This window comes from Cynocephalus volans, chromosome X (genome assembly GCF_027409185.1).
Source record: "Cynocephalus volans isolate mCynVol1 chromosome X, mCynVol1.pri, whole genome shotgun sequence".
Classification (NCBI taxonomy): Eukaryota; Metazoa; Chordata; class Mammalia; order Dermoptera; family Cynocephalidae; genus Cynocephalus; species Cynocephalus volans.
Window position 1 is genome coordinate 80,074,529 of NC_084478.1, and position 12,725 is coordinate 80,087,253.

A 12,725-nucleotide genomic window follows, 5' to 3' on the forward strand; every position below is an offset into this window, starting at 1 on the left:
CCAAAACCCACTCTGTAAACCATTTTAGAACATATTGATGAGATGAAAATATCCACCCATCAAAAGTTCTCAGAGTTCATTCACCTACCTTTCTGCCTATACCAAATCCACTTAGAAAAACAAAAAAAAGTGTCTCAATTGAGGTAAAAAGCCTATGAAAGAAACAGTGTTTGTTGGTGGTGTGTGGGTGGGTCAGAGGATGAGTGCATGTGTGTGTGTTTATGTGCACATATTACATATGTATAAACACACATATAAATACTATATTTATATCATAAATATATTTGCCCCAAATTAGCACAAACCCACAAGCTTAAAAACCAAATTTGCTAAATCTGACCCAAACCCCAGGTACTGAGCCAATGGCTACTTCCTGCAAACAGATGTGTTACCTCTGTGACAAAGTCAGCTGTGAGTTGCAAGGAGGATAGGTAAATATCACTATAGGCAGTTATGATTTTGCTTTTTTTAACTTAAATGTATAACTTACTTATCACCTCAGAATATTGGCCATGTTGCAGGATTTCTGCACAATACTCAGCATATTCTAGACACTGAAAAATACTAAATTTACAACTTAAGCAGGAAAACAGAGGCTTGCTTCACAGTGGTTTAATATGAACAGAGTTGAATATGACATTGTGTGACAGAAGAGTGAACAGTTTGCTGAATAAAAGCCCCGAGTCAGGATATATACACATCAGAAATGGGGCTTCAGGCTCTCAGCACTTGTGCACAATGAAAGAAGGAATCTTTTTTTAAAAAAGTCTGTAACAGAGGATACAAATCAAAAAGGTAGCAATAACACCAACGTTGGCGAGGTGGGAAAGGGAGCAGAGCCTCTCACTAGGGGCTGCTCAGCCCCTGGCACAGGCTCGGCAATTGGAGAGCTGTCTCAGGAAACTTCAATATTTAGATGGGCTCCAAATCCTATGTCAAAATCCAATCCTAATCTCTGATCAGGGTCATGTCAGAATCAACAATCCTTTTCCCCAAGGCCCTGTATAGAAAACTCCAATCCCTCCATGATAGGGAGTCTAAGCAGAGAGCCCCTACCTTTCACCTGGAATCAGAATTAAGTGGCTCTCATCTCACCACTTGGGACAGACATCAGGCCCTAGCAAACAAACCATTACCTCTCAGACAGAAGCCCAAGATAGGTGCCACCCTCAAGAAGCTGCTCCAGATTCTAAGATTTAGAAAATCCATGCCCAACTGCTATCTCTAGTTCAACTTCTGGGGACAATACTGGAGTTCTATGGGAAACAAGTGCAGGCAGTTCAATAACTTTGTGACCAAGCTGGAAAGGGCAGTGATAGCTCTTGCCCCTGAGCCCCCCTCAAACAGTTCAAAGTACTTAGGAGAAGTCAGAGACAATATGGTTTGTTTGTGTGCTTCTGCCACGTGGCAGCACTAAATGGGATGGGGGAAAGGGAGAATGGAAAGAAGAGTGGTGAGGCCCTTCCCTACCACCAGGACGAACCTAGAACATGATCCACTCCCACCCTTCAGGGAGTTACTTGGCAGTAGTGAGTTACCCCCGCCCCTCAAGCCACCAAACCTGCAAAGCTAACCCATAAAGTAGCTTGGGGAGGGAGAGCTGCTGGCCCATACTGACTTACTGACTCACCTGCTGGTGAGCAAAAATAAGAAGCCAGAGTGGGGAGTCAAAAAGGGAGAGGGGCCAAGCAATAGGAGCTCTCCTGCTACCCTGTGGTTTTCTTCTGACTCTGAAGCAGCCATGATGATGGGCCCAGAAAACCCAAACACCTTGCTCCACACAACAGACTGCTTGGACTCTAGGAGGATTACTGCCATGAAAAGCAACAAGGGAGAGAGAAAGGAACAAACAAAAATAACTGTTGAGAAAATTGGGAGCAGGCCTAGAGAACAGGGAGAGCTTTTGGATCTCTACCACCTTCCCAAAAAGGAAAAAGTTCATGCATGTAGGAAAGGCAGGATTTTCCTCTGCTCAGTGTTCCTGGTTAACCCTAAGAGTAAGAAAACTCCCCTGGACTTGTAGCATCAGTATGTATCCAAGTGCCTCACCAGCACAAGCTCCCCCTCCCCACAAGGTTAGCCTTCGGGCATGGGTAAATGCCCAAGAAACTGCCTTCTAGTCCAGTCCCCCCACCCACCCCCAAGCAAAGGGCATCTGCCTGTGGTTTCCCACCTCTCCTCAGAGAAAAGGATCCTAGCAGAGTACCCACACGGTGCAGTCAGGTACCAAGGAGCACAATGCCAGATAGTCTATCAGGCTAGGGGATGGGCAGCCAACTTCAGATCAAAGAGAGAGAAAGGCTTAGTGTAAAAACCAATGTCATTTCAGCAGGAAAGTAGAGGGCAAGTGGTGAGAGGGGCTCCTACTGGCGCACCTTCCCGGGGACGTAGTTCCTGTCAATTGCCTCCTCTTGCAGGAACATGTGTAGGCAGCGTTCATTCTGAGCCAGTGGGTGCCCAGCAATTCTATAAAGAGACCAAGATGGTTATCAGTAGTATTTGGAAATCAGAAAATTAGCAGACGGATGGGGGTTTGGACAGGAAGAAAGGGTAAGATCAGCCCTAAGGTTTGAGCCAGTGGAGGACAGCAGTAGGGCACCACCTCAACCCTAATATCATAGAGGGGAAGGGGGACAGAGGAGCAAGCTAGGGAAATCCCTAGATACAACCAACATGCAGTGCTTTCACAGGCCCTGAAGTACAGGATTAGAATTCTGCTCAAAGGAATGGAGTTTTACTGTCCAGTCAGCCCACCACAAAATTGGCACCACATCATAGTAACCATTACAAAAGATGAGGTAGACAAACAAATAGAAAGACCATGATGGCAAAAGTAGCAAGCAGAGCCCCCAGGAACATGGCTTACTTGTTAATAAACTGTTCGAGGCCCTGCCTCCTTTCCTCAATGAAAGACTCCTCAAAGATCCCTTCATCTCCTCGAAAAGGGAGCTGCCGTTTCAAGGCTTTCCCAGGCAGTGGTGGTACTACAATCTGCAGGCAGATGCAAAATATCAGCCACACGGGAGAGGGACAGGAAGAGAATGAGATGGTAAAGCACTGTATACCTCATTTCTTATTAGGTATAGGGTCCATCCTGTCCACAACCAGCAACTTGCAAGAGCTAAAACAATAAAAAGTCAGGATGGCTCAGGTCAATAACTGATCCAACTCTGTTTTTGTGAGAGGACAGGTTTACCATCTCAAAAGAAAGTAAATAAATTCCAAATAATCCTCACTTTCCTTAACAATCCACTACCATCCAAGAATTTAGGTAGGCCTTTCCTGGGCTGAGCCCGTGGCTCACTCGGAAGAGTGTGGCGCTGGGAGCGCCGAGGCCGCGGGTTCGGATCCCATATAGGGATGGCCGGTTTGCTCACTGGGTGAGCGTGGTGCTGACAACACCAAGTCAAGGGTTAAGATCCCCTTACCGGTCATCTTTTTTTTAAAAAAAAAAAAAAAAAAAAATAGGTAGGCCTTTCCTGACACTATACTTTCCATTTTTAGCACCTGTAGGAGCTAAGTTGTATGACTTTACTAGCCACTAAGTAAAGCAAATTTTTAAAAAAATTTGTCCTGGATTTACCACTTTCAAGTTTCAAAGGGTATCCCCGAGATCCAACATATTTCAATTTGGTAGATAAGAGTGTGTTCACCCTCTCCATTCCCTTCAAGATTTTATAGACTGTGATCTTATGCCCTCTCAGCCTATGTAGATCTCCTCCTCCAAGGGTGCTACACAGGGAATGGGGTCATCCATACCTTACTATCTCGCTCCAGCTCATTTTTCAGCCACTCAAAGTCACTGTAGCGCCGTCGTACACAGGACTCCTTTAGCTTGAAGATAGGTAGATTTGTCTACAGAGAAGGAAGAATGAAAGAAGAGTGATGGTAACCAATGTTCAACCTGTGGTGGCTACCTATCAGAACCATTTGGACAGGTCTCAGTGAAGATATAGTTCCTATGGACCATGCTCCCATAACCCTTTTAAAACACCATCAGGTGAATACCAACCCTTACCACAACCAACCTTGTCACAGTCGGTGATCACAAGTCTTTTGCTGCTTAGAATTTATACTACAAATAGACTTGTAGTTGTATGTAAACAAGTATATACAAGAGTTTTCACTGCATTTTATTATTTGCAATAATAATAAATGTCCATCAACAGGCAATGAGTTAAATAAACTTTGCTATACCTGTACAGTGGAATATTACACAACTATGAAAAGAATGTGAAAGATCTGTATGTGCCAGTATGGGAAGATATTAAGTGGCAAAATCAAGGTAACAAACAGTATATATAGAGAGAGCTTGCCTCTATTTGTGTTTTAAAAGGGGATAGATGTGTGTATATATTTATAATAATAAATAAAATATTTATGAAAATATATAAGTAATAGTGATTGACTTTGGAGAGTAAGACTAGACAACTGTAATGGGTAGCAGAGTCACATTTTTCATTGTACAATTTGAATTTATCATGTGCACATATTACGTTTTCCATTAAAATGTGAACTTAAGTTCCCTGTAAAGAAGAGATAAGCACCTCTAAGGTATGCCTTCCTCTGCTTTTCCTATCTAAATTTTCTCTGTTCTGCAAGTCCCAGCTCCAGTCTCACTTCATCCAGGAAATCTTTCCCGACAACATCAGCTAGATTTGTTGGTCTCCTTCCCCTCTGAACTCCTCTGACATTTATACTTTAGTATTGCCTGACACACTACTGTTTTATGTGTCATGTTTGTCTTGTCTACCTAACTAAACTATAACCTCATTAAGATCAGGAACCATGACTACTTCAGCATCTCCCAAAATGCAGAATATGCAAATTATTCAATAAATACTCAACTAATAGAAACCCAATGTATCTGTTTATCCTCTCCTTATCTAGAAAATGCAGGATCCCCATACCAGCCAGCTGTCAAAAAAACCAAAAAACAAAAAACAGAAAATGCAGAATAGCCATTACATAAATTACATAAGTTGGCTTACAATAGCTTGCTCCCTGATATAAATCAGCTTATTCCCAAATCTTAAACATTGAGAAGATTCCAAAGGCTCTAGTGGCAACATGAACCCCCTGACAAACAAAAAACCCTGATCTTCGCTCTTGTCTACAAGTTCTAAATAGAAATGGCCAACTACATGTATTAATACTGACCATGCTTCCCCCAGCCAATTCAGATCAGTGGATGGGTAATAAAAGGAACTAGTTTTCTCCTTTCTCTACAACTGCCTCTTAGCAGGAAAAGAACACCTTGGAGCTCTGCTAAAGATTCACACAGTCCTCACTACATCATGCTTTGTAGTCCTCAAGTCTGGAAATTGTCTTTTCAGGATCCAGTTCTGGTATAGGTTGTCAAAAGCCAAATAGCTGGCCAATTTACATTAGTGAGAACTTTATTCAGGATCATCAAGGTCCAAAGAATGTCAATGGGTTGAAATGGAGTGAGATACGTGTAAAGTAATATTTTATTACCTAAACCATTGCATACATGTATTGAAATATCACACTGTATTCCATAAATATGTGCAATTACTTTGCATCAGTTAAAAATAAATGAATAAATAAAAAATGTTTTAAAAGAATAAGAAACTGGTAATTGGTTTTGTTGGAAAGGGGAACCTCTGGAGGGCAGAGGAGGGAGGGAGACAGTTTTTACATTATACGTTTTTGTATCTTTTAAATTTTGTACCATGAGCATGTATTAACTATGCAAAATAAACCATTATAGAAAAAATTATCAGAATCCTGCAAGAAAAAAAAAACCCTTCAGTATCATATGATTCTAGTTTTCCGCCAAAGTTTATTACATAAACTGTGATCCACAAACAGTAGATCCTTTACTAATAGGATTTCACAGAAGCCAACAAAGGATCAAATAAAAGAAAAAAAATGCTGAGTAGATTCTTCCAAGACACAGCCAAACCACCCATTGCCATTTTGTGGACTTCCTCCTTTTACTCACAAAAATGTATTCCTTCCCTACTCCCACAGGATGGTGACAATAATGGCCTTTCATCTCAGTACCTAGCCATCTAAGGAAGGGGCTAATACATACTAGGATAGTCTCCTGGCTCCAACATACAAATCATATGAGGAAGCCAGGATTGTGTAGTACAGGATATTGAGAGTCCTTTGGCTCTGATCAACACAAAGTCAAGGGAAAGGAGAGAAAGAAGCAAAGTTCAAGTCTACAGGACAACTGACATTTGAAAAGCTCCAAATATATCATGTGAGGTCACCATGACACCTCTCCAGACTCCCCATTTGGGGGGGGGGGGCAGATTCCTTCCTGAGCAAAATAAAACAGAACAGCTTCAGAAATATTTAGCTGTTACACAAAGAAAAAAAGTGCCATCTGCTTCTACCATACAGAATACCTAACTACCAAAGCCCATTCATTCTCTGAGTTTCATGGTCCCTATAATGTATACCCTGATCAATCACTTAAAATAGCAATTTAAAACCAAATGATTTTACCAATTTTTCCCCAAAACAGAGTTCAATAAAAATATTAAAAGCATACCCAACCATACAAATTAACACAAACAATACAAATCAACTCAAACCCACAGAAGTAGGAACCACCATCAACTCTTTCATCATTATACAATTAGAAATTGTGGAAGGGACTGATGAAAAGCTTAGTGGGTAGAAAAATTTTGCACAGTAAAGTTTTGTAACTTAGCCTTGCCAAAGAGACTAAAGTGTAGTTGAAAAGAGTATGGGCTTTGGAGTCAGACAGACCTGGGTTCAAATCCCAGCCCTGTCAATTATAGTTATGTGTACTTGGGCAATTGCATTCCTCCTCAGTTTTCTATTTGTAACATGGGGTTTTTGAAAGGATTAAGATAGAAACTAAAGGGCCGCCCCGTGGCTCACTCGGGAGAGTGCGGCGCTGGGAGCACTGAGGCTGCGGGTTCCGATCCTATATAGGGATGGCCGGTGTGCTCACTGGCTGAGCGTGGTGCCGGCGGGCGGCGGCCCCAAGCCAAGGGTTACGATCCCCTTACCGGTCACAAAAAAAAAAAAAAAAAAAAAAGATAGAAACTAAAACCTAGTCAGTGCCTGGCACATAGTAGGCACTAGATGAAAATAGTTCCTGTTGGTATTAGAATACCTGAGGTAGAGAACTATTTCGTTCATAATTCCTAAGGCTCTTGGGTAATGCATCAAGACAATGTCTCCAAAACCCCACAGCAGAGAGCCCTTACACTGAACAAGTTATGCCCAGGCTCCCTCAGAATTAAGTTCTCCACCACCAACAGTTCCCTGCTTTTATCAATTTTGAAGAACCTAAATTCCATTCTTCCCCAAAGAGATGATTTCAAATAGTTCTTATATAGACAAGTGTTTCTCATGTTTTGCTATTAACTTTTCTTTCTTCAGTTTGGACTCTGCCAAACTTGGAATTTGGAGATAATTTCTCAATTAGATTTCAGAATCCAGGTAGGAGATCACACTTTTTCGTTCAATTCATCCACTCAAATATGAAAACACATACACTCTTTTAGGTCTTCAATGCTGTTTGAGCAGGATGCTGTCCACAGAGAATATCCTGGCCCTCTAGTCTGAGAAAAAAAAAAAGTAAGAAAAAATAGAAAATGGTTCTCAAACTTTTTCACCTATAACCACTTTGACTAGGCAAAAGAATCTACAAACCATGTACTCTGTCTACACATTCCATCCTTGCATTGTAGACTAAGGAGTAGAGAATAAAGTCCTCTGTACTGCATACTGGAAGAAGTCATTCCTGGGGCAGTCCTGAAATATCATGTATTAAAGTAACTACAGACCAGGATTGGAATCCAAAAGGTTAATCTAGGACAGAAAGGGCAAATAACCATTCATATACAGAGAACCCAAATAAGAGACAATAAATATTGAAGTAAACATTCTGAATACTTCAAATCTAAAGGATCAGTTTAGGATGATAGCAGCAGCAACCGACAATCCACCAATCCCAGTGCAAGGCCAGGTTTCATGGTGAGACACAGCATGTGGTACCTGAGAAATCTTAGCATAAAGATTCTCTCCTTCAGATGCTAATCCTACACAAATCAGGGAAGGACTCAGTCTCAAGGAGACTCCATTTCTTACATCCGCTCCCACAAGACAGTGGTCTCCCTTTACCAGAGTCTATCTTCCCTTTAATCCAAGGTTTTGCTTAACTCCTTCATCCTAGGGAATTCTTCCATTAGAAAGAAGCCCAGCCTTCCTGCCCTCCCTCTTCAGACTGATTTCCCACAACCTAGTTTAGTTATGGGACCCAGAGATATTTCGCCTTGGCTTTCCATCCCCCAGCCCTCTCCCATGCTCCCTTCCTTCCTTCTGTCGCCAGTCATGATTCCTATCACCTTGAATCCCTCACTCTAATCTTCTTCCATCCTCCCCACCCTATCCAGCCATGCTTCACTTCTTCCTCATGGGTACTTGTTTTCTCTCAACCCCATCTCATGTCCCCCTCAGGAGTTTTCTGTATCCTCGGGCCACTACTGAGTCTGCAGACCTCTCTCCAAACCTTTCAAGCCCCTTACCCCTAAATGACCCCTTTAAGCGTCTTCTCCGCCGTTAATCGACCCCATAGCAGCTTCCCTCCGCCCCGCCGCGTCCTCCCTCAGCTGTCTCCCTCACCCCGTGACTCACCCGCATGCGAACCTCATAGGTGGTGAAGCGCGCGCGGCCCACGCCCACCGTCTGTGGATTAAAGATGTCGATCTCTAGGAAGTTACTTGGCGGCCCGTAAGCGTCGGTCAGGTCCTGCGGCTTCGAGTTAAGGCGCCGAGTGTCAGCTACTGCCGTGTCCGACATCTTTTCGAAGAGGAGACTGGGACCGGGGAAGGGGAGTGGGGGACAGAAGCCGGAGGCAGGAGCGCGAACGGCCCCTCCCGCTCGCAAAATAACCAGCCAACCCACACACAGCGGCGCCACGCACGCGCACGCACGCACGCACGCACGCGCACGCCGCCCTGTCCACGGCCCCGCACCCTGAATAGCGGCTACGCTGGCGACTGCACGTGCTGTAGAAAGCAGTCCTCATTCAGGCTTCCGGGTGGAGTTCGTGGCAGCCCCGGAACCTGCATCTCCAATACGCACCACCCAATTCCCTGCGAAGCACCCAGGCAGGCTCGGCCAATCGCCGCTCCTCAACCCAAGAAACTGTCTAGTACAATGTATCAATCAGTACTGGGCACTGCCCCGCAAGCTAGGATCCCACAGTGATAGGCCGAAGCCCCGTGACCTGAATAAGTCCGGGTTTTCCGCGAAAATAGGAGTGGTCTCTGGAGGGTGGGATTCCAATAATAGTACTGAGAACCTGGAACGTAACCCCACCACTTGTGTCACTAGTAGTTTCAATGCATGCCACGCGCAATTGAGCACTGAGTGAGCACTATATATGGTGCCAGGAAAGCGGCGAGCAGCTAGAATGGGGTAAAGAAAAATGATTTCTCATTCTCATTTTTCAGGAAAATTGGGCATATCTTCATCCTCCACTTGTTGCTCCATAAAGGCTAACTCCACCTGTCCTCAATATTTCATTTTTCAGCAAATTGAGGGCATTTACTTCATACCTACTATCTCTACTCTGCATAACTCCATACTTGGCACTGCTCTGGGGTTGCTTGCAACCCATAATGGAGATAGAACAAAGGTCTACATGAGAACATATTAATATTTATATGACTAATTTACACACCCCACCTTAAGGGGTAGACTGGGTGGTGATTTCAGGTCATCCTTCCTCCTCCCTTCATCCTCCCCTCCTCTGCTCAAAAAATATTTCCCATGTTACTGATGCCTGAAATTCTTTCAACGGAGTACAAGGACCTACAATTTCACAATTGTTATTTAATTCAATTTAATTGATATCTACTAAGCAGCTAATTATGTGCCAAGCACCATGCTAAGCACTAAAGACCTGGAGTTAAATAAGAGAGTCCTTGCCCTCAAGGAGTTGACATTCTAGCAAGGGAGATAAGTAAACAAAACTAATATAATGTGACAAATACAAAATAAGCAAATGTTTAAAGTAGCACATAGGATATGTATAATTGGAGGAATTAGAGAAGGCTTCCTGGAAGAGGAAATATCTGATTTTAACAGACATGAAAAGACATAAAGGACAAATAGGAGTGGAAATGGGGAAAGATAAATTCTAAGAGAAAATAGTACATGTGAAGTTTTTGCGATTAGAAACATCATGGTATTTGTAGGCAATTATCACCAGTTCTGATTGTGTGATCAAAGTGTTTAGAGAGGTGGGCTGGTTGGGGATGGGCAGACAAGGATGATCCTTCAAATATTAAGCAAAAGATCTCTGACTTTATCATAGGTGATAGGGAGCCACTGAAGGATCTTAGCAGGTGATAGGGAGCCACTGAAGGATCTTAGCAAGAAAAAGACATGATCAGATTTATGTTTTAGAAGGATTATTTTGCATGGAACACAGAAGATGTATTTAAGTTAAATGTGACTAATTATTTATTTATTTATTTTTATTTTTTAAAAAGATGACCGGTAAGGGGGTCTCAGCCCTTGACTTGGTGTTGTCAGCACCACGCTCTCCGCAGTGAGCAACCGGCCATCCCTATATAGGGATCCGAACCCGTGGCCTTGGTGTTATCAGCACCGCACTCTCCCAAGTGAGCCATGGGCCGGCCCTAAATGTGACTAATTATGAAGGTATTGACAATAAGACTTGGAATCAGGTGGTGATGGTGGGAGTGGAGAAAAGGGAAGAGATAGGACAGAGATTGAGAAAATAAAATAGGTAGGACTTGTATCTGATTAGATGTTGTGGTAGTATAGTGTAGGGCATAAGCATGTGAGCCACGGACTTAGGTTGCCTGGGTTTAAATCCCTGCTTCCTATCTGTATAACCTTAGGCATATCATACAGTTTTCCTTATCTGTAAAATAGAAATGATAAAACTAAAAGCTACCTCTGGGGCTGTTGTGAGAATTTAATGAAATAAAATATGCGCAAATAGTAAGTGTTCAGTAACTGGCTGGCTATTATTACTATTTGGGGTGAGAGGAAAGAAATTGAAAATGACTCCTAGGTTTCTGACTTAGGTAACTAGGTGCATGCTGGTTCCATCAATCAAAATTGGAATTATAGAAAGTAAGATTGGGAGGGAAGACAATGAGTTCAGTTTAGGTAAATCTGGGTGTCTGTAGGAAATGTCCAGCAAGCAGCTGGAAATTAGAGGAATTAGAGAAGGCTTCCTGGAGGAGGAGCCCGGAGCTAATGGCCATGGTCAGGCTTAGAGAGAGATTTGGGAGTCATTAGCATACAGTGTAGAAAGAAAAACATGAAGAAGCAAGGACAGAAGATTTAAAAGTTGGCGAGGGCATGCATTTTGGTGAGAGTGTGAATCTGCACAATCTTCCTGGGGAATGTATTGGTGGTATGTATAAAAAAACACTTTGACTTCAAGAAACTTGTAATACTGGTTGTCTCTGGAGAGTAAAACTGGAGAACAGGAGTCACAGATGGCAGGGAGAGTTTTTTTTTATTTATTGTGTTTAAGTACTTTTGTTATTTTTAAAAATCGTACACGTTATTTACAAAAACTTTGACTCAAAAATTTTACTTTCAATAACTTATCCTGAGAAAATAATCAGATAATCACCTAAAGACACCAGTATAAGGATTTTGTTTTTAAGAATAAACAATTGTTCATTTTATGCAATATTTTTGTAGCCATTTTCTTCTAATTTGTGAATTTGTTTATATGATAAGTCTTATAAAGGGGTAGTGGATTTTATATTTTACGAGACTTTGTCTGAGTCCTTTCTATAATAAAATTCAGTCTATTGTGTAAATGACCAAATTCAGGGTTCTCCTGTGTACCCATTTAAAATAGTTTTATGCTTGTTAATATAGAATGATGTCCTTGAGGGCTGACCAGCTAGCTCAGTTGGTTAGATAGCAGTGTTATAACACCAAGGTCAAGGGTTCGGATCCCCACACTGGCCAGCCACCAAAAGAAAAAATGATGTCCATGAAAAAAGCTGGTGAAAATATTGTAGTATGATAACTTTTGTATTCATGTGCATGATATATAATAATTTTTAAGGTCTGAAAGGATATGTACCAAAATGTTAGCAGTGGTTACTCTGTGTGGTGTGGTTTGTTTCAGTTGGATTTTATGTTTTTATTTATAATTTTCTAAAGGATCTGATATTTTTAAACAATGAACCTATATTCTTTTTTTAATCAGAAAAAGAAGCTATTTCCATTTGGGAAAAATATTAAAGGGCAGGCACAGGAAGAAAAGCTTGCGAAGGAGACCAGGAAGGAGTGGTCAGAGAGGTAGGAAGAGAATCAGGAGACAATAGTGATCTGAAGGCCAAGGGATGAAAAAGTTTCCCAAAGGAGCAAGTATGTGGTTAACAGTGTTTATAATACAGTAGAAAGGTCAAATAAGACAAGCCCGGAGAAATATGTGCTAGATTTGACAATTATCTAAATGACAGATCACAGTGGGTTGAGACGTGAATCAGAAGTGAAGTGGAGGGCCGGCCCCGTGGCTCACTTGGGAGAGTGTGGCGCTGGTAGCGCCGAGGCTGCGGGTTCGGATCCTATATAGGGATGGCCGGTGCACTCACTGGCTGAGCATGGTGTAGACCACATCGTGCCAAGGGTTGTGATCCCCTTACCAGTCAAAAAAAAAAAAAAAAAAAAAGAAGAAGTGAAGTAGAAACATTTAGTAGAGA

The 12,725-nt window shown here is 42.2% G+C and overlaps 1 protein-coding gene across 2 annotated transcripts; it reads right to left on the minus strand.

Annotated features, from left to right (window-relative positions):
• Nucleotides 1-597: 597 nt before the first annotated feature.
• SNX12 (sorting nexin 12) lies at nt 598-8,926 on the minus strand. 2 transcript variants are annotated; one of them, XM_063083301.1, is made up of 4 exons: nt 8,662-8,926; nt 3,760-3,855; nt 2,867-2,991; nt 598-2,466 (listed from the first exon to the last, which is right to left on the minus strand). In XM_063083301.1, exons 1-4 carry the CDS (start codon nt 8,812-8,814, stop codon nt 2,364-2,366), a joined length of 477 nt encoding a protein of 158 aa, XP_062939371.1. In that variant the 5' UTR covers nt 8,815-8,926; the 3' UTR covers nt 598-2,363. The 2 variants fall into 2 exon arrangements, with proteins under 2 accessions (XP_062939371.1, XP_062939370.1); XM_063083300.1 differs by having other exon boundaries at nt 8,650-8,922.
• Nucleotides 8,927-12,725: the final 3,799 nt, after the last annotated feature.

Bases quoted from the DNA above. Each gene is read 5' to 3' on its own strand.
- SNX12 (XM_063083300.1), bottom strand. From the start codon at position 8,814: ATGTCGGACACGGCAGTAGCTGACACTCGGCGCCTTAACTCGAAGCCG. The intron at 2,992-3,759 runs GTATGGATGACC...ATCTGCCTGCAG, and splicing joins AGCTGGAGCGAGATAGTAAG to ATTGTAGTACCACCACTGCC. The intron at 2,467-2,866 runs GTAAGCCATGTT...GTCTCTTTATAG, and splicing joins CTCGAACAGTTTATTAACAA to AATTGCTGGGCACCCACTGG.